At 34.7% G+C, this 27197-nt stretch overlaps 1 protein-coding gene across 6 annotated transcripts in view; it reads left to right on the top strand.

The window, feature by feature from the left end:
* The window catches only part of LOC132700589 (zinc finger protein 629-like), a 31355-nt gene extending 10487 nt beyond the window's left edge, over positions 1-20868 (top strand). For 2 of the 6 annotated variants that reach the window (XM_060668003.1, XM_060668002.1), the window contains exons 2-7: positions 1825-2190; positions 2521-2879; positions 2934-3026; positions 12645-13275; positions 13328-13541; positions 15281-18622. In XM_060668003.1, the coding sequence (XP_060523986.1) occupies positions 1848-2190; positions 2521-2879; positions 2934-3026; positions 12645-13275; positions 13328-13541; positions 15281-15512 (1872 nt within the window). In that variant the 5' untranslated portion in view covers positions 1825-1847 and the 3' untranslated portion in view covers positions 15513-18622. The other 4 variants (XM_060668004.1, XM_060668006.1, XM_060668005.1 and 1 more) reach the window with 4 other exon arrangements.
* The last annotated feature ends 6329 nt before the right edge of the window (positions 20869-27197 follow it).

Here is a 27197-nt window from a genome sequence, read left to right as displayed (position 1 = left end):
TTCGGAGATATTTCCCACGCTTTGAATTTTGACGTTTGTCAATTCTGACAGTCATGTCAGTGAATGTATGAAAATGTACCCAAAAACTAACGGGCGTAGAAAAAGTATAGTATGCAACACGTTCGGTAAACTTTTTAACTCACTCGTTTATTAAACACTCGCTCCGATCGTGTCAAATAAACTCGTAAAGTAAAGAAGTCTTACTTTTTCTTGTCTTGTCGGCTATATCATAAGATAATATTTTTTAGTTATTCTCTAATAGTAACCACATAAGCAGCAAGAATTGCGTTCCAGTGTTATTAGCAGGAAAATAACACAGTACAAATGTCAAATTATTTTTTTACTACTTTGTAATATTTGTTATATAACAATATAAAAATTTGACCCGAAATTTAGACATTAAAATCTACAGCAGGCAATGCAGTTCATGTTAGAAATAGATTATGTTAAGTATATTCGTCAGTTCACTTGAGTTTCTCACTAGTTCAAAAGATATTAAGTGTTTAATATAACATTTTCCAAGTTCATGTGTTTTGTTTGGGAAAAAAGTAAATGCCGAAAAGCAGGTCAAAATTCTACAAAACAACAGCGGTGAAAAAATAATTTTTATTTTCGGGACTTGGGTAACTGTTGAAAGTGGAAATTTGGCTGTAAATTTATCCAGTTAAAAGCATTCACCGGTGTTTATAAAATCAGATCTGTGACACAATTTCCGAGGTGCTAATTAAACAACAAAAAATCTTTAATATTGTTTTTATTTATTATGTTTCTCATTATTTAGTGGCGCAATGACACATGACATATGAAGCTCCAAAGGCTATACGCTTTTGTCAAAATAATTTATTCAAACTAAAACGGAGGTTGATGAGAGACTAAATCGTTTAAATAAATAAAGGTCTCAAAAATTGAACCTTATAAAAATTCAGCTAATCGAGAAAAATGATGAGTTTTGTATCGTAAACCTATATCTTTTAAATTTATAGTATCTTATAATATAATATTATTTTATTGGTTATAATTAAAACGAGAAAAGAACATTTGGTTGCTGTTTTCATTGATTTCCTCAGGTTAGCTTCAAGTTTTTGCCTTCATTATTGCCAAATCTCAATTTCTAAAATATATTTTTTGCCAAAGCATATGACAAGCTTATTTGAAACCTTTTATCTTTAACTGTCCAATTTTCCCCTTTATATAACCGTACGTTTATAACTTTTCAGCGCCAACAAACAAGAAAAGCAACAATAGCATTAACGTCTTGAAGTCAATTCATCTCAATTTAACTGGAGTAGTTTTAATAAAGTTGCTAAATGTTATTTTTTATAAATTATAAATTGAAACCAACATTTTACAACTATATAACTGAATAAAAACAAAACTTTCTCTTTAAAAGAGTAATAATATAGATGATTCCTAACTTAATGTTTTTTTTTTTTCAATAGAAACGTTTCATTTCATTGCCGAGTTTCAGGCCGAACGATTTACGTCGATTCAAAAACAAAAGTATAAATAAACCACGTATTATGCGAAGACAATTACGCCAAAATGCTGAAATCATAGATTGTGCAATTTTTCTTCTTGAAACATCCTGCATGTATCACGCATTTGTTACAATAAGCGTGAAATTCTGACACACAATTTATGTAATTTAATTTTTCTCCTTCTATGTCGAAAAAGACAACTTTTAATCAGGTGTAAAGGTATTCAAATTAAAAAAAAAATAAAACTCCACGACGCCCGTTTATTTGTATTTATCGAAACATTTTTTATTTTATAAACGTTTATATTGGAAATGTTTGTGGTTGATAATTGAATTTGTTGCTTTAGTTCGGCCACGGGCGTAGCTGGCGATGGGGAGTGAGCAATATTGCCTGCGCTGGAACAACCACCAGGCCAACCTGCTGCGCGTGTGCGCGCAACTGCTGCGCGACGAACGGCTGGTCGACGTGACGCTGGCTTGTGCCGACGAAGGTCGCTGCATACGTGCGCACAAAGTCGTGCTCAGCGCTTGTTCTGCTTATTTTCGCGCCCTCTTTGACGACTACCCCGCTCGCCACCCTATCGTCATCCTCAAGGACGTGCGTTTCGCGGAACTACGGACCCTCGTCGAGTTCATGTACAAGGGCGAAGTGAGCGTCGAATACGCACAGCTGAGCCAGCTCCTCAAAACGGCTGAAAGTCTGAAGGTTAAAGGTGAGATTCAACACTGTCTTCTGGTGCTATTTGCATGGAACTGATTTTCACAAACACATATGAAACTTCCACGGTTTAAATTTGCTTATTACATACGTTGCATTAAACTTTCTGTCCTTATGGGAAATTCCGTTATTATTAAAAACATAACGATGCCCTTAGCACAACTAAAATGTACCCACGTTAGGCAAAAAATATTAATTGCCCATCGTTCGAAGCTCAGAATCTACAAGTGCAGTTCAAAATCTGAAGCATAATGAATCATAAAAAAAACACGCAGAATATATTATTCAATAATGTTAACGTACTTTTCATTTTGATGATTAAAAGGCTTAGCTGAAATGACGCGCGAATACAAACCCGAACCACCTGAGCAAACGGAACCCGAAGAATTAGTGAGTAGGAGGCCTGCACCACCGTCGCCAGATGCAAGCGAACCCACACAAACTCGAGATTCTCCCATCGTTCCCACTCCGCCGTGCAAATCGCCCGATCGCATCATGACTGAACCTGCTGCCCTGAAACGAGCACCTTCGGAAAACGGTTCGCCGGAACCTCCTGGCAACAATTTCGGCCCTCCTCTTCCAATAACGCACCAGCAGCCGGTGATTTGCAGGTCCTCGTCGCCTCCCAACTGTGAGCCCCTCCCGGGGCCTTCAAACATGCCTCCAGTTCAACAAGTGCCCTTGGTAAGAGCGTCAAAATCGTAGCTTGTCCAATTTTCCAACTGATTTTTCATTCAGAGTCTCAAAAAAGAAGTCGATTGGGGAGGAGGGATGGATGATAAAAATTCAGGAGAGAGTTCATCGGACTACTCTAGACTTCCACACGATTCGGTAAGTTTTTTCTTTTATTAAGTCAATCCGCTTAATATTAAAAAGTTGGTTTTAAATATACGATGCCATCCCAGCAGCGTTCTCATTGAAATATTGTACAATTTTGCGGAATTAATTAGAAATTGTCATTAGCTCGTCGCAATAAGTTAATAATACTGACGTTTCAATAATTGACGGTCCAAATGTTAGTTTGTCTAACTCCAGAATATTTCATAACAGAACGTAGAATGCTGTACCATACTACAGAATTGGAATCTGAGAGATCGGGGTCTATTATATATATGCAATAAAAGTTCATTTCATTCATTCATTCCTGCGATGGTTGTTGATGAATTGAATTGGGTGACGATTCGCCAATCATACTGTTGGTTTCTTCCGAACTTAACAGTTTCAGTTAAGCTCTGAAAAAGCCAACCTGATATTTGGCGAAACGTCAGCAAGATCAATTCATCAACCACCAATGCAGGAAAAATCCAGAGGATTTGTAAATAGTATGTAGAAGTTTCTTTGAAAAATTCACTTCAGCCTTTTTAATTAGAATCGGAAGCCAAAATTGTAGATATTAGTGGTGCTTGTAAATTCATCCTTTGCCACAGGTTCCAGTTTACCCGTTGAATTAAGTGTGTGTTTTGCAGAAGGTTGTAGATGATTTTTGTATAAAAATCCTTTCAAGATCTTATTTATATAGTCTCGGAATCTGATTGTGGTCGATCATATTTGTTCACTTCAGCGTTTTTAATTAGACTCTGAAGCCCAAAATTGTAGATATTAATTGTTCTTGTGAATTCATCCTTTACCACAGATTTCAATTTAGGCGTTGAATTGACTGTGTGTTTTGCAGATTGTTGTAGATAATTCCTTAAGACAATCCTTTCAAGACTTGGAGTCTATCACACTTCTGTGAAGAAAGCTCTCTTCAGCTTGTTTAATTAGAATCGGGAGCCCGAAAGTGTAGATATTAGTTGTGGTTATAAATTCATCGTCTAGCACAGGTTCCAGTTTACACATTCAATGGAATGTGTGTTTTGCAGAAGGTTGTATATGAATTTTAAATAAAAATCCTTTTAAGATCTTATACAGCATTTTAATTTGAATCGGAATCCCGAAATTGTAGATATTAATTGTGATTGTAAATTTATTCTTTATCACAGATTGCAGTTTACCCACTGAATTGAGTGTGTGTTTTGCAGAAGGTTGTAGATTGTTTTTCTGTAAAAATCCTTCCAAAATCTTATTTATATAGCCTTGGATTCTGATATTACTATACTTCAGCCTTTTTCGTCGTGTTCCGCAGGTTTCAGCTCTCGTATTGTATTAAGTGTGTGTTTTTGCAGGAGGTTGTAGATGGTTTTCAAGCAAAAATCCATTCATAGCCTTGCTGTCCGATTAAGGTCTGCAAGGACCGTTCATCTTAGCCTTTATAATTGGAATATACAAGCAAACTGCTCAAAATCAACGAGCAATAAACCTCATAATTTATTTGAAATAATTGGTCTAACGTCTACATAATGCATATTAATTAGAAATACACATACCACATGAGACCAAGTTAACAATTGAATTATTTCTACATTAAGACATCGCTAATTACTTTATCTTTTTTTTTTGGGTTTTTGCCTCTTTTGCTTAAAAAGTACCCAAAAGCGAAAAACGCGAAAACGTAAAGCTTGAATAAATGAGTAACTATATTGCGGACAAACGATTCGTCGCGTTGGAAGTGACGTTTTTCCATTGAAAGTGTTGTGGTGCGGTCGAGGGCCCTGGCGACCTTCTTATCCGCCTTTATTGCCGTGTGTGTGCTCAGGCGACGGTCGCTCGGGGCGGCCTCTAGTCGCTCCCGGTCAAACAACAAGCGTCAACTTCTTGTTCGGAGCTCCGGAGGTCGCCGCGACCCACGCCCGAGACACACGCGGCAAGAAGTTGATGTCAGTTGTTTGGTTGCAGGAGCGACTAGACGGTGGGGATCAAGGAAGCACCTCACCGCCCCGCCTCTATCCGTGCATGTATTGCGGAAATTCGTTCCCACACCAGAGCAAACTGACTCGTCATATCCTGAGCCACAGTTTAGAGACGTTGAAATATCGGGAACAGCAGAGGCAACCGGTGACTGCGTCCACGCAACCTCCGCCCCACATGGCCACGTTGCCTACGGAGTCGATGAGTTTTATGGAATTTCGTGGGCCCGAACCACCCGATCCCACGGATCAACCACCCACCGGTATGGTGGCTCCGATGGATTTGGACGATGCGACAGCGTCGGGAGGTGCGGGCGGAGTAGTACTTTGCAAGTTTTGTGGTAAATCGTTTCCGGACGTGGCGTCGCTGATCTCGCACCTGCCCGCACACACAGGCGACCGACCTTTTAAGTGTGAGTTTTGTGGAAAAGCGTTTAAATTGCGTCACCACATGAAAGACCATTGCCGGGTACATACGGGTGAACGGCCATTCAGGTGCGCACTCTGCGGGAAGACGTTTTCGCGATCAACCATACTCAAGGCGCACGAGAAGACGCATTATCCGAAATACGTGCGCAAATTTCTCTCGCCCAGTCCTCTCGATACCGAGGAAGAGAGTCCTCATTAGCCTTGCAGGGCTGTGGTGTGTCAAGTGTTCGCAACGGCGTTGCCAGATTGTGGTGAATTTCCAAACGGATAAAACTGGTGCAACACTATGTTTTTCGTTCTGTACAAGTAGAGGCGGCGTCTTTACGGCGAAATTTCTTTTCAGTTGGAAGCAAGGTTTTGTCGATAGCGCATTCAATAATTGTACGGTACACCAAAATCATGATATGACGCCACATATTGCACGCTCTTAGAACATTTCTAGAAAGCTCAGAGACTTTTTGAAATTCAATGTGCGATTGAAAGTAGGATCTTTTTGCCGAACGGCAGTTTCTGACATCGCACGTAAAAACATATCGTTTACTTACCATTTTATCGGTTAAATTTTCATGTTAATTTCGTTCGTCGCGTTCTCGACAAAAAGATCCGAACATTGCGTCGAAGCAATCAATTAACGATGGTCAGGTGGATACGGAACAGTTTTATGTTTTTTAAGTTTAGTTGCGAGATGTTGAAGAGCTGTGATAGACTTATAACTTAGTTTACGATAGTGAAATATGAATGACCTGACCACACTTCACGCGTTGTTATTAGGATTAGTGGTTATTTAGTTACTGCAAAAGCCACGAGATTGCTAAATAGGTTTAGAGAAGTGGATTTGATGATTACTTTCATCAATTTCGACTTGTTTGTCCTTTACTTTATCCGCTTGCGAGCATTCCACTGGTCTCCGTTCATACCTTCGCAGTATTAGATGTACAGGGAACGATAAACACATTGAATACGTTGCAGTAGAGGTGTGCGATCACCTTTTACAAAATTTCAAACCATGAACTCCGCGATTCTGTAATTTTGTGGATACGCCTCTACTGCAGCCTCCACTTTCATGATTTTATTGAAAATACCTTGCTTGGGAGTGCATGCAATAATTGGGTCAAAATATTATCAATCAAATGCGATAAAGAAACTGCGACTTTTTTACAATTCTAGCGTAAAATACCATGCTTCAATAACTTTATATTCGGACGGCAAGCTAGAATTACTTTTACATTATAGCTTCAAAATGTTCGACCCGGACATTTACGTTCAGTTACAAATTGGGAAGAAACGAATATAATTCCGTCTACATCACTATACGGGTGTTATCTACAGCCAAAGGAACCCCACACCGGGTCAATGAAAATTTTAATTGGTTAAAACTAACTAACGAGTTATCTCGTTAAATTAATGGGTCTCTCTACTAATTTAATTTTAACAAAAAAATATTGAGCGATTAAATTATGCAAACCTTGCGTTTTAAGAAAAACCAGTTCGTATTCTTTTAATTTTATTTTCGGTATCTAGCAGTGTGCTTAAAATTTTGGGCGGTTTTGAGAGTTCATTGCCAGGCTAGATTCAAAAAACAATTTTTAGCTAATTATTCATGATTTTTCTAAAGTAACATCAAACTATTCATAAAGTGAGCTTTACATGAACAGATGAATCGCTATTTTTACCTTTTTGTTTCCAGTCGCAGCATTCTAAATCTAGTTCTCAAGTTGCTGCGGTTTTTTTAATAAAATCCGATTGGTCAGACGGATTCTGCATCTTTGGGCATGTGTAGGAACGTTGATTACCGCATATTGGGGAATATATAGCAATAATCATTATACAAATACATAGTAAAGTAATAGCGTGTCGTACTCGCACTATATAGAGCGACGTTATACAAACAAATACCGAGTGTAGCGTACGAGTGTGATAGATTTAAACTTATAAGCCAAGACTTGGGCACGCAACAGTTATATTTTTCGGTTAAGTATATCCTTTGAAGTTTTACCTTTTACCATTTTTAGTAACTGCCAAGAAGCGAGTTAAATTTTTTAGGTTATCAAGTCTTTATAAATCTATCACAAAAACTGTTAATATCAGCACCTAGAAACGCCTTAGTCATAAGTTTGAAGTACTATTTTTGTTTCCTACTTAAGAGAATATATTTATAATATTTTTAATAGAGAAATATATATTATATTGTTGTAAATAGTACGTGTAGTAAATAATAGAAATATTTATTAACGAAATACCCATATTTCGGGTTTGATGAGGCGCGAGGCCAGTGCTCGATATAACTCGGACTGTAGACGGATCCCAATAGCAACTAACACTCAGTTTTATAATATAGAAACAAACATATATAGATGAATGCAAAAGAATGTTTTATAGCGGTTTTTACTACCATCATATTTTATAAGCTAAAGACAAACAACTAAGTAACTTCGTGTCGTTGCCTGGAAAAAAATTTTGAGTGCCTCTACTAGATAAAGGAGTCTGCCGGAACGCGAAGAACTTCCTTTCGTTTGCTTTTCAATATTCGAGTAACCAGTTAATGTGACAGGGGTTGCATTGCCACGTGGAAGAATTTGCCGGTTCCCTAAAAATCGGCTATTTTTAATTTTAGTGCATTGATATAATTCGTATGTTTAGAACATAATCGTTGAAAAAAATTGCAGATATAATCTGTGATATATCCTGTGATGGGACGAATTTGTGTTACTTTATGCGGCTTGTGATTTTATAGTTACGTTTTTAATTTCCATGTACTTTTGTTTAAAAAATCGTTTAAAACGTATCCGCGGTCGGAAGTCAAAATAGAGGAAATGTTGTGGCCAATCGCTCCCTACTACTTTTTGTTTTATGCTATCATATTAATTATTAAACAACTATCCCACATTTGCGCAACGAGTTCTGTTAGAGTATTAATGTTCCTAGTTGCGATAGTCAGAAACCAATTTTATTACCTCGATACTAAAAGCGTTTCTTCATGTATAATTAATAACATACGTCCTTTAGTCAGTACTTACACACTCATTACTAACCCCATTTCGGTACCTACAAATGCTATAAATATATTAAAAAGAAAATAGATATCAAGTCTGGACGAAATAAACTGTTAATCGTGATTTAATAGTGATTTTCTTTTTACAAAGGTTAGGATTGTCAAGGACTGGACTCAGGTGATCCTCATAATTTTCAAAACTCTAACCTTTTCGGCATATCACAAAGTCTCATCGACACCCATTAACAACAAGTAATAGAAAGAGTGGAGGGAATGGGAAAGAGATATGAAAGTATCTTAAGTATCAAAAGGACAAATTTCTCTCTAGTTAAGTGCAGTAAGTAAGCTACTTAGTAACTTTTGGTTTGCATATTCATTGCAAAAAGTTCATACGAACGTTCATATTACAGGTGTTCAACATAAAAAAAGGCTTTTTAAAAAAGCTTAACCCAAGTGGAAAAATTTCTCCCCAGTTTTTTCCCAACCTGGAATAAATTTCCTGCAATATTTTTGACTTCCTAAAGCGGCGTTTCGTAAATAAATGATATAATGTTGTAACAATTTCGTGTTTGGGCAGAAGTTAGTATATTCATAATGAAAAAATTGCTTTAAACAATTTTAGACAACAGTTATTATTGAAAGAATTACAGTATAAGTCTAATTCAGTGGTAGCTCAGGGTCACTCACTTCCGAATACAATAAATAGATAAATAAATACCTAGTTATCAAAGAAACAAGGAAATGTTTGTCAGAATCTTAATACCCTATTCATATGCCGCTAGCTACCACCAATAATATAAATAATTAGAGAGTCGCCCCGTTGTAACGATTTCTAGAGAATCTTTTCTTAACCAGTTATTGTTTCCTTAAAGGGCATATGAATTGTAAAGCCTTATAATATAGATTCCAGAACAAACATTTCGCTTGTTTTTCACCGAACTGTTAAAGTTTTTACAGAGCATATTAAGCCATATAGCACTGGAATAATTTACAGATTTTTTATGTATAATTTTGCCGAGTGCCAACTACCAAACTGTTAGTGAGGTTAAGTTTTACTCATCAGCAGAACTACTATCATCCGGAGTTGCGCGGATTTCTATACCACCCAAACGGAGCCTGCGGCCGTATCAAAAAGTGTGAAGGCAACTAAATAACATAAATTGATAAGTGGAAAATAAAACAAACGCAGAATTTGCAAAAATATCCAAAAAATTACACCAACAGTTTTTATAGTTAAGTTCTATAAAAACGTTAGAAATTTGAATTTTCACGTCCATGTTCAAACCTCTGCAAAGTTACAAGAAAACGTACACTCTCTGAGAAATTAATGTGATAACATTTTTTCTTAGTCTGGATTATACAGTCCATTCGGCAATAAAAACATTTTAAAGTAATATAATGTTGTTTGCAAAAAATGTAACTATACGGTACTAATCCGTATGCTTTCTTCTACATCGACAAAAAATTATTTATCAGAAAAAAATTGTTAAAATTAAAATTAAAATACACGGAAACACAACAAATTGAAGTTTTGCGATACGAAAAAAAGTGATAAATTTATACCATTATTTTCTCAGACAATGCGTCACTATTTTCGTAAAAGTAGTAGAACATGGTAATGGGCGCGCTGTAATATGTCGAGTTGAACTGAAAATATACGAATAACTTTCAGAAAAATACATTATAGGACTGCAGTGTTTTTATTCATTTAAATGTTCCTACAAATAGAATACCTGTGTTAATATTGTTACTATGGAAACGTTAGCTAATCTTAAATATTATTTCATAGTAGTTAAAACAGATTTTTTTATTGTATCATATTAACAGTTAACAGTTTCACTTAAACTAGTACTTAATTAACATATATTACTTTTACTCAAATACAATGCTTAGATATTGCTTTAATAAATTCTGTGGAGGGCTTGTTCTGCAGCCGAATTTAGGATTAGTTTTCTTATTATGTGTTATTTGTTTTTATGTGTTAATAGTCGACTGATCGGGATATTCGGATTATCAAATCATTAACCAACTTTCAAGAGTTTCTTTCCATTTTCAAAAAGATTATTAATACATATATGTTTTTCCGTGTATTAAAAAATATTTTTGTTACGCCTTTCCATTTTCTAGGATTTCTGCAAACTCACTACCCGCACACCCAACAAGTAACAAATATAAATTTCATAATATAACTCCGATCGGTCGATTAACCAAAAAAAGCAATAGCTTTTGTAAGTTCCTGAGTTTATCTTAAATGGGCCATTACCCTACGAAAATATGTTATAATGGTGATTAATTAATTATCAACACTGCAGTGGCATTTTACCTTTGGAAATCATAATCGGTGTCGAGCATTGTTCGAAGATTCCGTTGTTCCATCCTAACCTATTCTATATCGCAAAAGCATTAATATTCGACAAGATAACCTGCACATCTCAGTAAAAATAATTTTGCTAACCATTAAAAATCAAGTATTGGAAAACATCATTTAAAAGTCACGCGATTAGAAGCGAGTAATGCTTTTTTATATTTTCCCCTCTAATAGATTATGCGTCACGTAACGCAGCTATGCTTAATTTTCAACTTGGAATTTATTTTCACATGCTTTTCTATGAAGCATGCTGTATTCCATGACTTAATGCGCTGAAAGTAATATAGATATCAAAATCATAACGTTTCTTTAATTATTCAAACTCGTTCCAGCGATACTGTTTTTTTGTTAATTTCATATCCGCCTGTTCTTTTCTTTTCTTAAATATGTTTTGCAATATTGCCTGCAATGCTTATATTGTCATAAAATGCATATCATAGTTGTAAAAATCCTTTTTTGACAAATAAAAGATCTGTAAATACTTCACCTTGTGTTTACGTTTTTAACACCGCCCTTATTTTTTTTTAGACCTTGGTTCTTGTGTTAGTGAAATTGGTTTATGCCATGCATATACTAATGGCGATAAACGGAGTCGTTCGTATTTATTTTTTACATTGAAAAAGAACATTTAATAATAATAAGTGCGACACAATTTCGTGATTATTCTGGACTAACTGGTTAACACACACCAGCAAGTCCATTAAGTCATTGTTTCACACGGATCTGGATTCGTGCTACCCTCGTAAGTGTACACTTTATATAGGCGATTATTTGTTACTAGCTGCGAGTTAATAGTAAGAGTTTGGTCAAAAACATTCATTATTGTGAGAGAAAAAAGAAATTTTTACAAGTTATGGAAAAAATATTCGCTTTAATACTACTAAAATCACGCGCTGTTTTGATAAAGTGTTTAATAGTCGGGAAGGGAGGTCAAGGAAGTTTTTTTCATTAAATAAAAAAAACGTTCATATGATGTATATCTATCCTTGCTAAAAGGTACAATTTGGAATATTAAATGCTAAATTGTATATAAGTAACCGGAGTCACACGAAAAACGAAAAAAAGTAAAAGGGGGTGGGGGGAATAGGTCAGAAAAAAAGTAGAAATTGAAATAGAGTAGAAAATGAGTTTTGCAATTTGGATCGGATTACTGTGATTCCGGTCAATGTGTTGCTTAATACATTGTTGTGTTTTGCGAAATTGTCGATTTAATTAATTTAAAACATAAAAAACTCACTTAAGTAAACTTACCAAACCATATCAATACGCCAACATTAAAATCAGTATGCAGCCAGCAAGGATTTTGTGAGGCAAAATTCATTCATTTACAGTCGTAACGGGGAATGTTTTCTTTGCCGTATACGTTACTGATATCTTCACCGGTAAATTCTTATAAATTTTTTATTGTTATAATTTATCAAGTATCTCAATTGGTATGTGCTTTTTTCCATTTTTTTAAGATTTAGATTATTATAAATTTTGTTTTATACAAATATTTAGGAAATTTATTTGGTCATCAAATAAAATGTTAATGATTTCAATAAGAATGATAACGGTTAATTAAAAAGTCACGATAACACCCCATTTTCTGATTTATATAAATGAGCGAGAGAAAGACAAAAAGCCTATTACTACTCGTCTTTCTCTATTGTAAAATTTTCCTTACTTTCCTTTCATTTTCTATCACGGCGTTTCCATTCCAGTTCACCGAGTTCACCTGTCAAAATAAATAATTTAATACCTGCCTAAAGATGTTATTACTGACTGCTATATATTGGACTCCTAAGTTTTAAATATATCAACAATTTTTACTCTGTTTTGGTCTCCTTTAGACAATAAGCTCATTGGCTTTATAAATAAAATTCACTCCTCAGCCCATACTAGACGTGGAACGAAGCGAATCTTCGCCATCTGTAATCGAGAGACCTTCTTCGACGGCATCATCTCGTGCCTCGACACCAGCTGGCGCATTCCTGCCTTTTCCTCTGCAAGGGTTACTGGAAGCTGGCCTAGTACCGCCGTCGCTGCTTACCGAAGATGCCTTTCGTTGCGCGGCGTGTTTGGCCGGTTTTCCATCCCTTTGGCTCTTGGAGCAGCACGCCGCACTTCAGCACATGCCGGGAGCGCCCAGCGGACCTGGACTTTCTCCTGACAAGCCTTTCGTATGCGATCAGTGCGGTCAAAGTTACCGCTATCGGTCCGCGTACGTGAAACACAGAGAGCAAAATCACAGAGCTCGTTTACCAGCCGACAAACTGTTTTCTTGTGATGTCTGCGGTATGCAATTTCGCTACCTCAAATCGTTTAAAAAACATCGATTAAATCATGCGCTTGAACGACTGCACGGGAAAAGTGGAGAGGGGATATCTCGGAAGACCGATACGATTCAACAGTCGCCGGATCAGGGCAACGATCAAGTGTCCAGCAGCAACGAAACGTTGGTCGCTGATGAAGGTACGCCTAAGATTGTCAAGAAGGAAGTCGATGATATTGAAGAACCGCAAGGTGAAACGATTAGTTAAAATCGCTGCTACAATGGTTACAACGTGGGTTTTAGGGTGTGAAGGTGGTACGTCTTCGGATGCGGAACGGACCGAAGCTGAACAAGATGATACGATCGATTCTAGAGTTGGTCTGCCAGCTGCCACAGGAAATCTTTTACGCCGAACGACCGGCGATGCTGGTATGCTGTCAACTCTGATGCGCACTGATAACGCCGACACCTCCGATCGGCAAAGAGAACGTCGTTTCGCCTGCCCATTTTGCGGAAAGTAAGTAATATCCATAAGAATTTTCGAGGAAACTTCCGTAGGCTGTATATAGAACTTGAAGGCGCATTGATGCTATCACACGCTTTAGGCCCTCTCTAAACCTCAGAGGCGAATTCTCTATATACACCTAAAGCACCTGTGTAGGCGCCGCGTTTTATTTCTCACCCATTGGGTATTTTATATTTTCAATGGCTCTTTTATTTTCCTTTGATAGAAGAATGGGTTGGATACAAATACTTTCAAATAAAATCTCTTGGTTCGATACTGTGAACTGCTTAAATCTGAATGATCGCTGGTATTATTTTAGCCTGGAAAAACAGGACGGATAATATCAGCCATGCGAAAAGGATATCAGAGATACATCGGTCAGTTTGACAGCACTGTACGAAGCGTCGGCGACATAGAGTCCAAATACGAAACAGTGTAGCCTCAATCAACTTAATCTCGGCATCCGAACCTTCACGAAAATTTCAGTCATTAGAAATATTGAGGGATTCAAATCAATTGTCCTTTTCCTTGCCATTTTTCATTTACCATTAAAACAAATACAAGTATTTAAGTCACCAAAACCTGTTCAGCAACTACAAAATATTAAGTTTAAGTAATATTAAGATAAGTATTTTGTTGATTGGAATTTTAGTCCCATTTATTGTTCATTTACCTTAATTGTGTGACTTTAACTGGAAAGAAAACGGCGCGAAAGAAAATTGAGGCAAATTTTACAATAATAAAACACTGCCAATAATTGGAATTCTCGTCTTTCTCTTGCTCATTTATATAAATGCAAGTGGTGTATTCTCTTTGTTTAATTGTTTGTTATATTGTTTATGTCTACCGTTGTCAAACAACATTTTCTTTAAATATTCGTGAAAAATAAAATTTTCAATTTAAATTAATCTGCAAATTCAAAATATTCTGACGTATGGGTCAGAAAATAGCAGTATCTTTTTAATGGTTTGATTTTAAAAAGACTGAAGACGTAGTTATCAAAAAAAAAATCTATTTAGCCATTTTTTCCTTGAAACCGGCAAAAAAATTTTTTTTTAATTTTTTTGATAAAATACCAAAATATCCATTTATTTTTTATTTCCAAATAATACGCACATACAAATGATGAAGTCAAATTAACAAGTTTCATCATTATATGGAAATACATTTACTAATATAATCATATTTAACAATAATACTTTACAAAAACTCTATTAGTTATTATTTATTTATAAATTAAATTCACAAAATCCAAAAAAGATTTTCTTTTTGCACAACAACCATATAGAACACATGTTAAAACATATTTATTCATTAACACCCTTATAAAATTATTGTCGAATTGTTAGTAGTAAATATGTTACAACCGCTTAGTTCAAAGAAGAATAAACAATGAAAAAATTTCACAAAATATTCTTTAGCAAAAGATTTGCTATCAAAAATGCCAAACGTGTAGACAATTTAACGAATAATATAAAACAATCTCTAATTGCACATAACATTAGTATTATGCATGCATGATAAAGAAAGGGATCCTCATTACTTACCATCTTCCTCTAAATAAAATTCGCCTCACAAAATCGATGATATTGGGTGCATTGCCCGAACTATTACAGTTCAACGCAGCACGGTGTTACCAAACCATCTCCGAAAACATGCGATTTATGAATGACGCTGGGTAACCCTTATGATTATAGCATGTTTAAACGCAATCCTCACTTCCACCGCATCAAGCGCCATTTATTTTACAGGTGCGTACGTTCAAAGGAAAATCTAAAACTACACGTGCGGAAACACACAGGTGAGAGGCCGTTCGTATGCCTTTTCTGCGGCCGCGCGTTTGGCGGCAAGAGCGATCTCACGCGTCACTTGCGCATCCACACGGGAGAACGACCCTACCACTGCGATATGTGCGGCAAATGTTTCGCACGCGCAGACTACCTCTCCAAACACTTAACTACGCACATTAATGCGCCCCGCTAACTCACATAACGTGGTCCCTGTACAAATCCCACGCAATTCGTTTCCGTTTCCGTTACCGATAATTCCCGCCAAAGTCCAGAACAGAGGTTTGTCGTGTGATTTGTCGAGGTTGTTTTAAATAGAAAATATCAAACATGTAGTTCTTTAATATTTGTCGTAAAAATTGTATTTCCTTTTCCCCCCGCAGCTTTCAACGGAACTTTCCAACATTACCAAACATAATTTTAACCTTTCTGGAAGAAAAACTACCTGGGTCAGTTGTAAAATAGACAAATGGATGGGAGGCTCGAGGATTCCTTGGATTAAAGAACGACTATAAATACGACATTCTATGACTTTATACTCTGGGTGGTACCGAAAGTTACCTATTAGGGAAATAATTTCCTAAAATTGAAAAAACACTTGTCTTGGTTAGTATATTTAAAATTCTTTTACAAACAAAATCTTACGTAACTAGATATTTCATATTTCATAACTTTAATTATGCAACGGCATATACAGAACTTCGCTTTTAAGTATTTTGTTTTGTTTATCGATAGGGTGAAATGATTGTATTTTTTATTTGATAATTGTAGCGTAAATTTGAATTTAGGTTAATTTATCGCGTTTTTCACAGTACTTAACGCAATGCGTAAAAATAAAAGGACTAAAAACAACTTCTTCAAATCGCAAGAACAACATGGTTCAAATAATAATCTCTGTACCGTCCTAATAACAACTACCAGCCTAAGACGCATCGATTTAATGTTTATTTGGCTGTGAATAAACTTTAGGTTTTTGTGATATACCATATGTAACTTTTTAGTTTCTTTTAAAATATAACACTAGTTAGTGAGTTACCAAACTTAAGCAATACAAAGTGGCATTGACAAAGTTCCTCTAGTCAATGAAATTTGCCGTAACAATATGGCCGTGTTTTAAGAAAATTGGGGGTCGTTGAAAATAGACATTTTAATATACATCGAATGCAGATATAATTATTATTCATAGCTATTTATTATAAATATTCATTATTATGTCCTGTGCCAAATCGATGTACCTCAATTTTGAAAAATATTTACCTAAATGTGTAGGCATTGTCCAAATTGGAAAACTATATTAAAATTAAATTCTTATTAGCGGCAAATAATGAGCGGGTTGATTCATTCCTAAAGAGAATTTAATTTTCGTGCGAATTTTAGAAATAGAAATTATGTAATTTATAAAATAATTGAATTAAATGTTTAACATCGAAATCCTGCCTGATAAATACGTATATTTTATATTTTTTTATAATGTACAACTTATTGTCCATAGAAACTCGTGCAATGCGACATAACACAATTCTTGGTTGCTCAAATACAATCAGAATAATACAGCCGTACCTCAGTACATCTTTTTTATATGATGTTAAACATTTATTATTTTTAATACAATTATACATCATTTTAAAAAAACCGTAATATACTTAAATATGTAAATTTTTATAACAGATATGCTTTGGGATGGAATTCAATTAATGCAGAAATTTTCATTTTCTGTACACGGTGCCTTTCATAATTTAGTTATTACGGTGGAAATACATTTTAGCGAATGAATTTTTGCAACGGTAATAAACAGCTTGGCTGAACAGATTTGATGCTGTGTCTGTTTCTCTTTTTTGAACAGGCCTAGTTTACGATTTCGAATTTATTTTAATTATCTATTTTGAAACAGCTGAACCATTCTCCAAAAAAAAATTAATTTATAATAATTAAGTTTACCGTATTTTTTATTTTATTATTAGTGGTCTATCCAAAACCGCATGGGACTTTGTTTAGTGGTGAATGGTGTGTGTTTAGGGTTAGCTTCTTTTTTTACGTGTCGGTTCAACAGTAAAAATGTATTTCGCCATTTAGCAATACATAAAAATATCCCAAAGCAAGCGCAATTCCTTCCACACACAAAAATTATATATACTCGATGTTTTTGCTATATTAATGTGTAAATAAAACATATTGACTTAAAAAAAATAAATGTTCCTACTCAATGTGAATAGCTCTTAAGTATATTTTTATCTACAATGTAAATATTGTATCGAAAAATGGAATTTTGGCAGGCAAGCAAATAGTTTGCGACAATTTCCGCGGCGCTTTGGAAATATTGAAGTTATGAAAATGAAGAATTAGAATTTAGAGAAATTTTGGCAAACTGTTTCCCCAGGCGATAAAAACATGTATAAGCATTTGTATGAAAACTAAAAGGAGGGGCATAGACTTTTTAAAAAATTATAAATAGGCGTGAATTTGATGTTGTTTCTTAATGTCTAATCATAATATTGTGGTGTTGGCGAATATTTCCAAATTATTTTTATTTGTATTACAGAATTATTTAAAATCGATACGTAATTGTATAAATGAGACATTGCGTAAAGGTTACCAAAAAATAAGTACAACCGCAAACCAATAATATAACCGGTTAAGCATCCGTGAGAGATACACAAAGACTACATCTCCAGCATTCATGTTATTAACGCAAGGTCAGTGGTGTTAAGTTTTTGATTGAAAATTATATAGTTTACATATACATATGCATAAAATAAACAGCATTTGTAACTTCACAATATGAAATATTTAATGTTTACTTATTTTTTGGCAGACCACCGATACTTTTTTGTACAGATTTGGTTTAAAATTCTCAAACAAAATTTTTTCACGTGTGGACTAAATAGGAATAGGAAAAAATATATTGCAATACCGAAAACAAATACAGCCTCTTGATAGAGTATATTGGTGTGGTCGATTTTTTTCAATAGTAACATGTTAGCTTCGTACCGTCTATTGCCAATTTCACATTCGTTATCCAATATCGCGTTTTAACCGTATGAGTAAACATTTTTTTATTCCACCGATTATTAAAAATCGCTATAGGAGAGGTTGCTCAGAGAAATACAAAGAAATAATATGGTGCTGACAATGTGAAAGAATAATGTGATATAGAAATGTTGATTTGTAGGATTTTAGAACACGATAATAAGGAGATATTTTAACTGATATTTTTGAAAATCTCAATGTCATGTGTTCTTATTATACATATACTGAAATAGTAATATGTTTATATAAATGTATTTTGATGTTATGCCACATGTTACATAAACACGATTGTGTGTAAAATACATCGAATTCATATATTCAGCTAATTTGTTTCATTTCGGGTGACCCATCAAGACTTATTTGCTGGTCCTATTTAAGGTGTATAGCATATTTGCAACGGCAAACGCTGCCCTATAAATCTAAAAAAGGCCTTAATAACAGCCAAACTTAAAAACCACACACACATACCTGAATAAAAAGCAGATTGTTTAGACAAATTTCTTGCGTCAAATGCAATTTGAATGTTTTGATACAGTTTTGCTGAAAAATTAGATATGTTTTTTGAGCCTCGATTTTCCATTCATACCAGAGTAATTCGCAGCTAATCAAGTATATCCTCTCCATCTAAAAATTAAATTTATTTCGGTAGTTTGGAGGATATTGATAAGCTTTTCAGATTTCGGAAGCTTATTTCAAGTAAATTTTACGTTTTTACATTAAATTAGAGTTAGGTCATTGGTATTGTCATTAAATTTATTTACAAATTTAATAATTTGATATACCTCACATAGTAGACAAGCAACCCTGGTTTCAGAACAGAAATCCTGACTACCTCGAACCGATGCGGTAGGGTAGTTCCGCGCGGGCCTTCTAGATATCGCACCAAGCGTCACGCACCTCGAGGTAACCCAATCTCGCACGAGAATCGTAGATGGCACACATTCTACAAGCGCGGGGCCTTCTCCCGTCGGTTTAAGTTTATGTTACAATTTCTGCTCTGAACCTGCTTTGTTTATTTAATATCATTATCATTATGAGAACATTATTCATTTTTTGACATTTTGGGGAATTTACAATGCAATGGAAATTTTTTATAAATTTTCGTACGTTTATAATTCCAATTGAATCATTTTTTCTTAGTTAAACTAATTCTACTATTTTATGTTGCTTCTATTAATTATTCAATTAGTTCAATTGGATTTCTTAATATGCCGCTTGGTACAAATTCTTTGTGATGGTAAAAAATAATATTGGAAAATAAAATAATTCTAGTGGCTGACTCCTCCTACATATTGATAACTATACTTACGTTGTCTTCAAATAGTTGACCATTTACACAGGCACAGGTGGAGATAAGAAAGACTGCCATGGCTAACTGTAAAAGTATTATCCAATGTACGCTTTCACCCTATAAGTAATTAAAACAGTTCCTTCTTACGGACAAAACAGATGATCTTACATTAAAAATTGGTATAATATAGGAAAAGTTTACGGCAATACCCGTGATGCCGAACAGAAGCGTGAATTTAACGGAAAACTGCTGGAGATTTCTAGAAAATCTGAAATATAGTTTGTCGTATTGAGCTAACCACCTAACTATTTCGAATTTTGTGCTTGCATTTGACTTTTTATGTGTAATGCTAATGAAAATATACAAAGAATAATATTAAAGTATCATATTAAATTAGCATCTGCTAGATATTAACTGTTGGTTCTCAGAATATTTCAAAATATACGCCGCTAATATTCTTCAATATATAAGCACTTATGCACTGACCATGAGTGTGTAAAATATTACTTTAGAACATCAACTTTGTCAAACACTGTCAAACACACGTATTTTACCGTTTGTCAGTTTTGATGTTCCGCACGTGTTCTGTGTCTTCTGTAGCTACTTAATTGTGGCTGAAAACATAAATTTTACGTTTTTACCTTTTCAGTTGAATATGTCGTCGAACTAATATGATTAAATCTTTTATATTTTCGATTTGCCTGCATTTTTGGAGACGACGTATCTCATTCTGGAACATATAAATTTGAAATCGTATTCCAATAACAAAATAATGGTTGATGTATATCAGTAACGAAGTCAGACAAGTCAGTGGTTCCCAAACACATTCGACGCCAATTAAAATGCTTCTGACGTAAGGCCACTAAAAAATGTTGATATCGACATCTCGAAACTTTTTCAAACTTATGGGCAAAATTCTACCTTTACATATTCGTCCAACAATTTAAGCGGAATGAAGGTGTCGGTCATTTTATAATAATTTTGTATTGTAAAGCTTAATCCGATTGTAGTTAAAATTACTATCGTCATTGTAAAGACGGTTTCATGTATCTTTGTCTGTTTCAGTACTTTCTTTTGTACCGTTCCAGATTCGCGATTTATGGGAACAAATAGATGCATCTGAAGTTTCAACAATTCCTCGACATCTTCACGACACCATAGAGCCAGAAACATATTGGTTGTCACCTGCACATTAAAAATTGAAATTTGTCGGTTATAAATTAGCGTGGAAATAAAATCAGAGACTGTAGTCAAAACGCAAAACTTACGTGAAGACTTAAAAAGTATCCCGGGCCGTATTTCATCAAAATTTTTCCATTGAACGTGTAAAGAAAGTAAGCAGTTTGTACCAGTAGATTAATAACGCCCAGAATAAGCATTATGGTAACAAGTTTTCTCCGCTTGCTTTCAGTCACAAACAGGATCGAGAAATCAGCTATTATTTTCAAATATTGCTCTGGAATGATATAACTTTCAATGTTATTTTTAAAACGAAACATAAGAAACACATGGTTCAACTTCACAACTAAGAGCTAATAGAACTTGATATTTATAAGAAAGATACTAACCAAATCTTTCGAAATGGATAAGTTAATCATTATAACATTTAACTTAAAATTCAAATAGAGGAAATTTAAGAGTACTTTTGGTTATTTTCAATGTCAATTGCATTTTCCTTGGAATATACAGTCAGTATATCAGATAGAATTTATAGAGCTACAGGATTTAAAATTAAGCAAATTTTTACCTTTTAGAATTAAATAAAACGTACAGGCTTAAATTTGGAAAAAATTGCTAATATCGCAAAGAGTATTTGGAGTGATTATTATGCCATAAATTGCGTTGCCAATTTGAGTACCCTATATATGCAAAATCAAAAAATGACATTTAGTAAATTTGATAAGAGTTAAGTTTGTTAACATAAGAGGTAAAGATTAAGGTTGATTACTTTACCTCTGCAAAATATTAATATTTTTCAACGAATTTCGAATATGACTCAAAAATTTATTGGTATCTCATGGTTGCATTTTTGGCAGAACTTTTCCTTAAAAAAAATACAACGCGCCGGTTGACGGTAACGACTGGTGTCAGGTGTGGGGTGTATCCCAGTGATATACCCAAAAAAACTGACAAGCATCATCACATCACATTCTAAATTGGCATTTATGAAATTTGAAAGCAAAATTTTTGAGAGCAACCAAAACGCAAAAATTCAAAAATGAAAAAAGGGCATATCAGAAAAGCTAATTTATATTAGAAAACAATATTCTCGCTCTTTATAACACGGGGAATTGTTCCTTAGCTAGAGTACTTATTTTTTAAATGACACATTGCGATGTAGAAATATCATCTTTGTTGGGTTTATTTTGCGGTTCTGTTGTGCTTATGGCCTCCTCACTGACTAAATGGGCGGTATATTGTTCACACTTATTTATTTTACTTTTGAATTACAAGAGATACAGAGCACAAAAATAATACTTTCTGAGACTTCGACGCATGTCTCTCGTCTCGTCTGTCCCGTACATTCTGACATCAATCGGCAGCGCTCGGTGAAACACAGAAATACATGTGGAACGAATGGCCTAACCACTTGGCGTTAAATCTACTTAGTAACTTAAGAAAATAAATGTCCAAGAAGGCGAAAATATCTTAAATATACCGCCCGCCTTGAAAACGCGCGGGTTTCACTAAAAATCAACCTATTCAATTATAATTAGTTGACTGCGTTCGCCATAAAGAACCAAGAAGCTACATAGCATCACCTAAAAAACTAAGTTACATGGCCAGTTAGGCAAAGAAAAACATTTCTTTTAAAACAGGTACTTCGGCAACATGCACAATGCCATCAGACCCTGGAAAAACTTAGATAATCCGTTCCAGCTTCCACAAACATGAGTTGGTGTTTTCTTCTTCTAGGAGAAATAAAGTTCCAACCTTGAGATTTTCCCCCTTTTAGTTCCATTTATGGCTTACTTGAAGTTCATTGAGGTACTCTTTACTCCAACCAGTCCAGAATTGTTGTACCATAGCTGCTATGCGTTGATATTTGTTCAGTCAATTTTCTGGTATTTCCTCTAAATTTGACTGAGACAAAGCAGACGAACTACGCCCAATTAAAAAGTGTGCAGGTGTAAGAGGGTTGAGACCAAGTAGATCATTGAAAAGTGGAGACAAGCGACGAGAATTTAAAATACTCTCGATTTCCACCAACGGAGTCGAAAAATGCTCATATAATAATGAATTTCTATTACCCTGAATTACCCGCATTAAATGATATTTTACTGTTTTAATGGCTGTCTCCCATAGTCCTCTGAAGGTCGATGACCTGGTTGGAATAAAGTGCCACATTATCCTGTCCTTAGCAAGATAGCGTGCAATATTTTCTGAATTTTCATCAAGGAAATTATAGAAACAATTTAACTCTGAGCAAGCGCCAATATTTTTTTCCATTATCCTAAAATATATTCGACGGCTTACCTCTTCGTCTCATAAATCGTTTGAGGGTGTTGAAACAAGCAGCAGTAGTTAATTTAGTCACTGCTTCTAAATGACAAGCTTTTATTGAAATACAAATTAAAAGGCACAAGTAGGCCCTTATCAGTTTATGACCTCTAGTTACATACCTATTTCGAATAAGAAATGGGCTTCCGTAATTCATTCCGACAGTCGAGAACGAATTACTTGATTGTACGCTCTCAGAAGATAGCTCACCCATTAAATATTCTACACCCATCGGTTGTATCTTGAAACACGTTAAGCAACCGTTGATTCTTTATTTGCAAGTATTTTTTACTGCAATAGGTCATTTTTTTCAGTCAAGGAGTAAATTAATTGTCGCGTGCCACAGTCGCTCATGCCCATATTTGATTATTACTTCAGTTAATTTTTTGGACAATTGTGACCAGTAATTAAGTCATCTAAATAAATTTTTTTTGTTACTCGTTTCGAAGCTTCAGAAAACCTTTGCTGCTCAAAATCGTAAGCTAACTGTATAACACATAGAATCGCCAAATATGGAACCGAAGCATATCCATATGTAACCATGTTTAATTCGTAAAGCTTTATTGTTTGGCTCGGTTGCGGTCTCCAAAATATTTTTTGATAATGACGCTGACTTTTATTTATTAAAATTTGTATATATTTCTGTAATGTCTGCACACATTACGTATTTGAATTGCCGCAAAATTGATTAAAATTAAAAATATTTGTTTTTGAAGAGCCGGTCCTGTAAACTGGACTTCGATTTCACGAAGGTCCTAGTCCCTGGTCCGTTTTTGACGATGCATCGAATACTACTCTGCATTTAGTAGTTAAGCTTTCTTTAGTTTGTTCGATTTTGGACATGTGACCTAAAGTTTTTTACTCCTTCATAAATTTCTATGTAGTCCTGTCGTAAATGATGATTTTTTTGTAATTTATTTTCTAAGACCTTAAACCAATTTCACGGGATTCTGAATTGTTCACCACTCTCGCGTTTTGTGGCAGTCTCAAAATTAATTTCACAAAATTTTTCTGCATACGAAAAATATTTTTTGTCGAAACTTTTTCAAGTTCCCAAAATTTTGCTATTTGGTTCTCAATATTTATGTTTATAGATAAACAGCTTACCGAATTACATCCTCAGTTGAACAGAATAACTCGCCTGCAGCAACGCATTTTAACTTGGACTTTTGAAGAAACGGCATATTTTCTCCTAAACTAATCTGACCCGCTTTTATTACTGCCAAATTTCTGTCAAGATTAATGCTATTTTTACCTAATCCGTTTACGACATGATTCGTTTTCTTTGTTTTTATTCCTATTTTATTTTTTCTGTACTTACTTCGCTTTCCTGGCTTCCTGGCTCTGTTTGTGCAGCTTGTGAAAACAAGCCCACCGTGACGTGCTTGGGCTGGGAATGCGAAAGAACACCAATATTGGCTGCAATTTCCTGCATGTTATTATTTCGAATTTCGAGATGCAATTATTAATTATGAGCATTTTCCACATTTTGGGGCTTCACAAGATACTCAAAAATATACGCTTTGGAAAAACAATATAAGCATAATTTTTTCTCCTTGATTTTCGCACTCCTTTGTGATGTTCTTAACATTAAAGATTTACTTAAGACACTCCTCTTGGTTTGTAACTACTATATTTCTCTGTCTCAATTATGTATATTTTTGTCTCAGATTCATCATACTGTTTATGCACTTTAAGTCATTCTAACATTGAACATTTTTGATTCAGAAATTTATTAAAGTCAGCAATAGAAGATAAATCTTTTTCATACTTGAAAAGCTCGCAATCTTTTTGGGTTTTAGGATCTAATTTTTTGGCTATTAAATACATTTATTACATCTAAAACATATGGTTCTAGACTGTACCTCGGGTGTAAAAATTTTTGCCTTTCATCTGTTACTATGTCGGAAACAATTACTGCTATAAAGGTCTCCTCCGTCCCGACCAATCTTCGTATTTTCCGGAAAATTTGTGTATACCTATTTTTGGCAACGAACTGAATATTATTTACTATGAAGGGGTACTTCTCTGCGCAGCATCAACATTTAATGCCCAAAATCAGTAACCAAGCTTTGTGCATTTGTTAAAATTGAGTAATATTTTTTCTGAAAGTCAGCTTCCCCTATCTCATGGGCGTTCACCTCATTTGGTAGAAGTTTTAAAAGCTCAAGATGCAGTTGGTCATTCTCATCAAGACAAGTCTCGATTTTTTTTTATTCTTTGTTGATTTTGCAAAATATCAACTTTGGTGATATTTTTATCCAAATTAAACAGATATTCTGCAAATAAAGTGGCTTTTCTTTATAAATGAACTCATAATAAAAATTATCTCAAAAATAATTATTAAATATGTTTTATGGTTACTTGTTTTCACATATGTTTTCCGGGTTAGTAAACACCATTACAAAAACACTGCATAGGATTTTATTAAGCAAAGTACCTATGACTATTAAAAATGCTTTTATTGCTTATTTAAAAAAGTTTTTATAGACACGACAATATTTGAGTTCAAGCAGGCAATTTTATTAACGCAAATAGCTTTATTTGTTATTTTATTTTTTGTTCATTTATTTATTTGTCGAGAACACGTTCCGACTCTGTCGGCGAAAACCCCGAAAATTTCAAAAACCACTTTAGAGGATATGACTCACGGGAATTCCTTGCGGCGGCGCGGCGGTGTCTAAGTATAACAGGCATTTCGACAAATCCTACTGGAACGGTCCAAAATTATGTTGGGTTTATTTTGCAGTTCTATCGAGCTTATGGCCTCCTCACTGACCAAATGGACTGTATATTGTTCCCACTTGTTTATTTTACTTTTCAATTACAAGAGAAACCGAGCACAAAAATAATACTTTCTTCAACTTCGACGCATGTCCCTCGTCTCGTCTGCCCCGCATAACTGACACCAATCGGTAGCGCTCGGTGAAACACAGAAATACACGTGGAACACGTGGCCTAACCACTTGGCGTTAAATCTATTTTGTAACTTAAGAAAATAGATGCCCAAGAATGCGAAAATATCTTAAACAATCTCTAAATTTACCCTGCTTCAGATGTATCTTCAAGTAATAATTAAGGGGCGTGAGACTTTTCACTTGAAAGATTGTAGAAATGACAAAAAAAATGGAAGCTTAGAAAAATTTCTACTGTGAAAATAACACTTCTATAAGTAATATATTTATAAATTTATAAAATGTATTGTTGTAGTGATCCTATTCCAGTTGGCTATTCCATTATTTTTATTGCCCTCTTGCAGCGAAACATAAAAAAAATGCATCTTACCATAAAATGCCATTCTGAAGTTCAATACGTTCGTTACAACCACCAGGTTGGATTGAAAAACATGCTATCAAGAATTCTATGATCTATCAAGTTGCTGGCGAATAATTATTCTCAAATTATAATTAAGAAACATTTATTTCTGTACAACATCTAACTTCCATTTGGCCAATTGCATTTTAATATTACCTAAAGGCTTGATGCGATCCGCTTCGTCATTATCACATAATTATCGCATATAATAAAAATATCATAAATGTAAATATCTAGCGTTAAGCAAGCCATATTTTATTTCTCATCATTACTGGGAAATACCCTTTGCGTGCTATCCACAGAAGGTATACGTAATACTATGTATTATAGTAGATATAGATTTTATATTAACAGTTAAATACCTACTGAGTTTTCATTCACAACTATTATTACGTTTTGGATGTGTATTTCAAAAACCAAATTAGCATCACCATCATATGGTGTATGTTGTAAAATAGCAAACACACATGGATACCAGCTTAATGAAGGACAAGCCCATATTAAAGTCCCTAACAGTTTGGTGTATTATGCAACAAGTATGATTAACGCCACTTTAGTCTCGAATTTGATCTGGCACAAGCGGGGCGAATTTTTAATTAACGTGTAACTGAAGAAATTTGTGAATCTGTTTGCTTCTATACTTTTTCTCCCACATTAGCTTTTGGATGCATTTGTACCAGTTTAGCGCTACCACCGCCTGGTGTCCCTTCGAAAAAATTCAAGGAGTTATTTATATATACGAATTTG

This window comes from Cylas formicarius, unplaced genomic scaffold (genome assembly GCF_029955315.1).
Source record: "Cylas formicarius isolate icCylForm1 unplaced genomic scaffold, icCylForm1.1 PGA_scaffold_4__25_contigs__length_36172078, whole genome shotgun sequence".
NCBI lineage: Eukaryota > Metazoa > Arthropoda > Insecta > Coleoptera > Brentidae > Cylas > Cylas formicarius.
The sequence above is the reverse complement of the archived record's forward strand: the minus strand, read 5'-3'. Positions and strand labels throughout refer to the sequence as shown.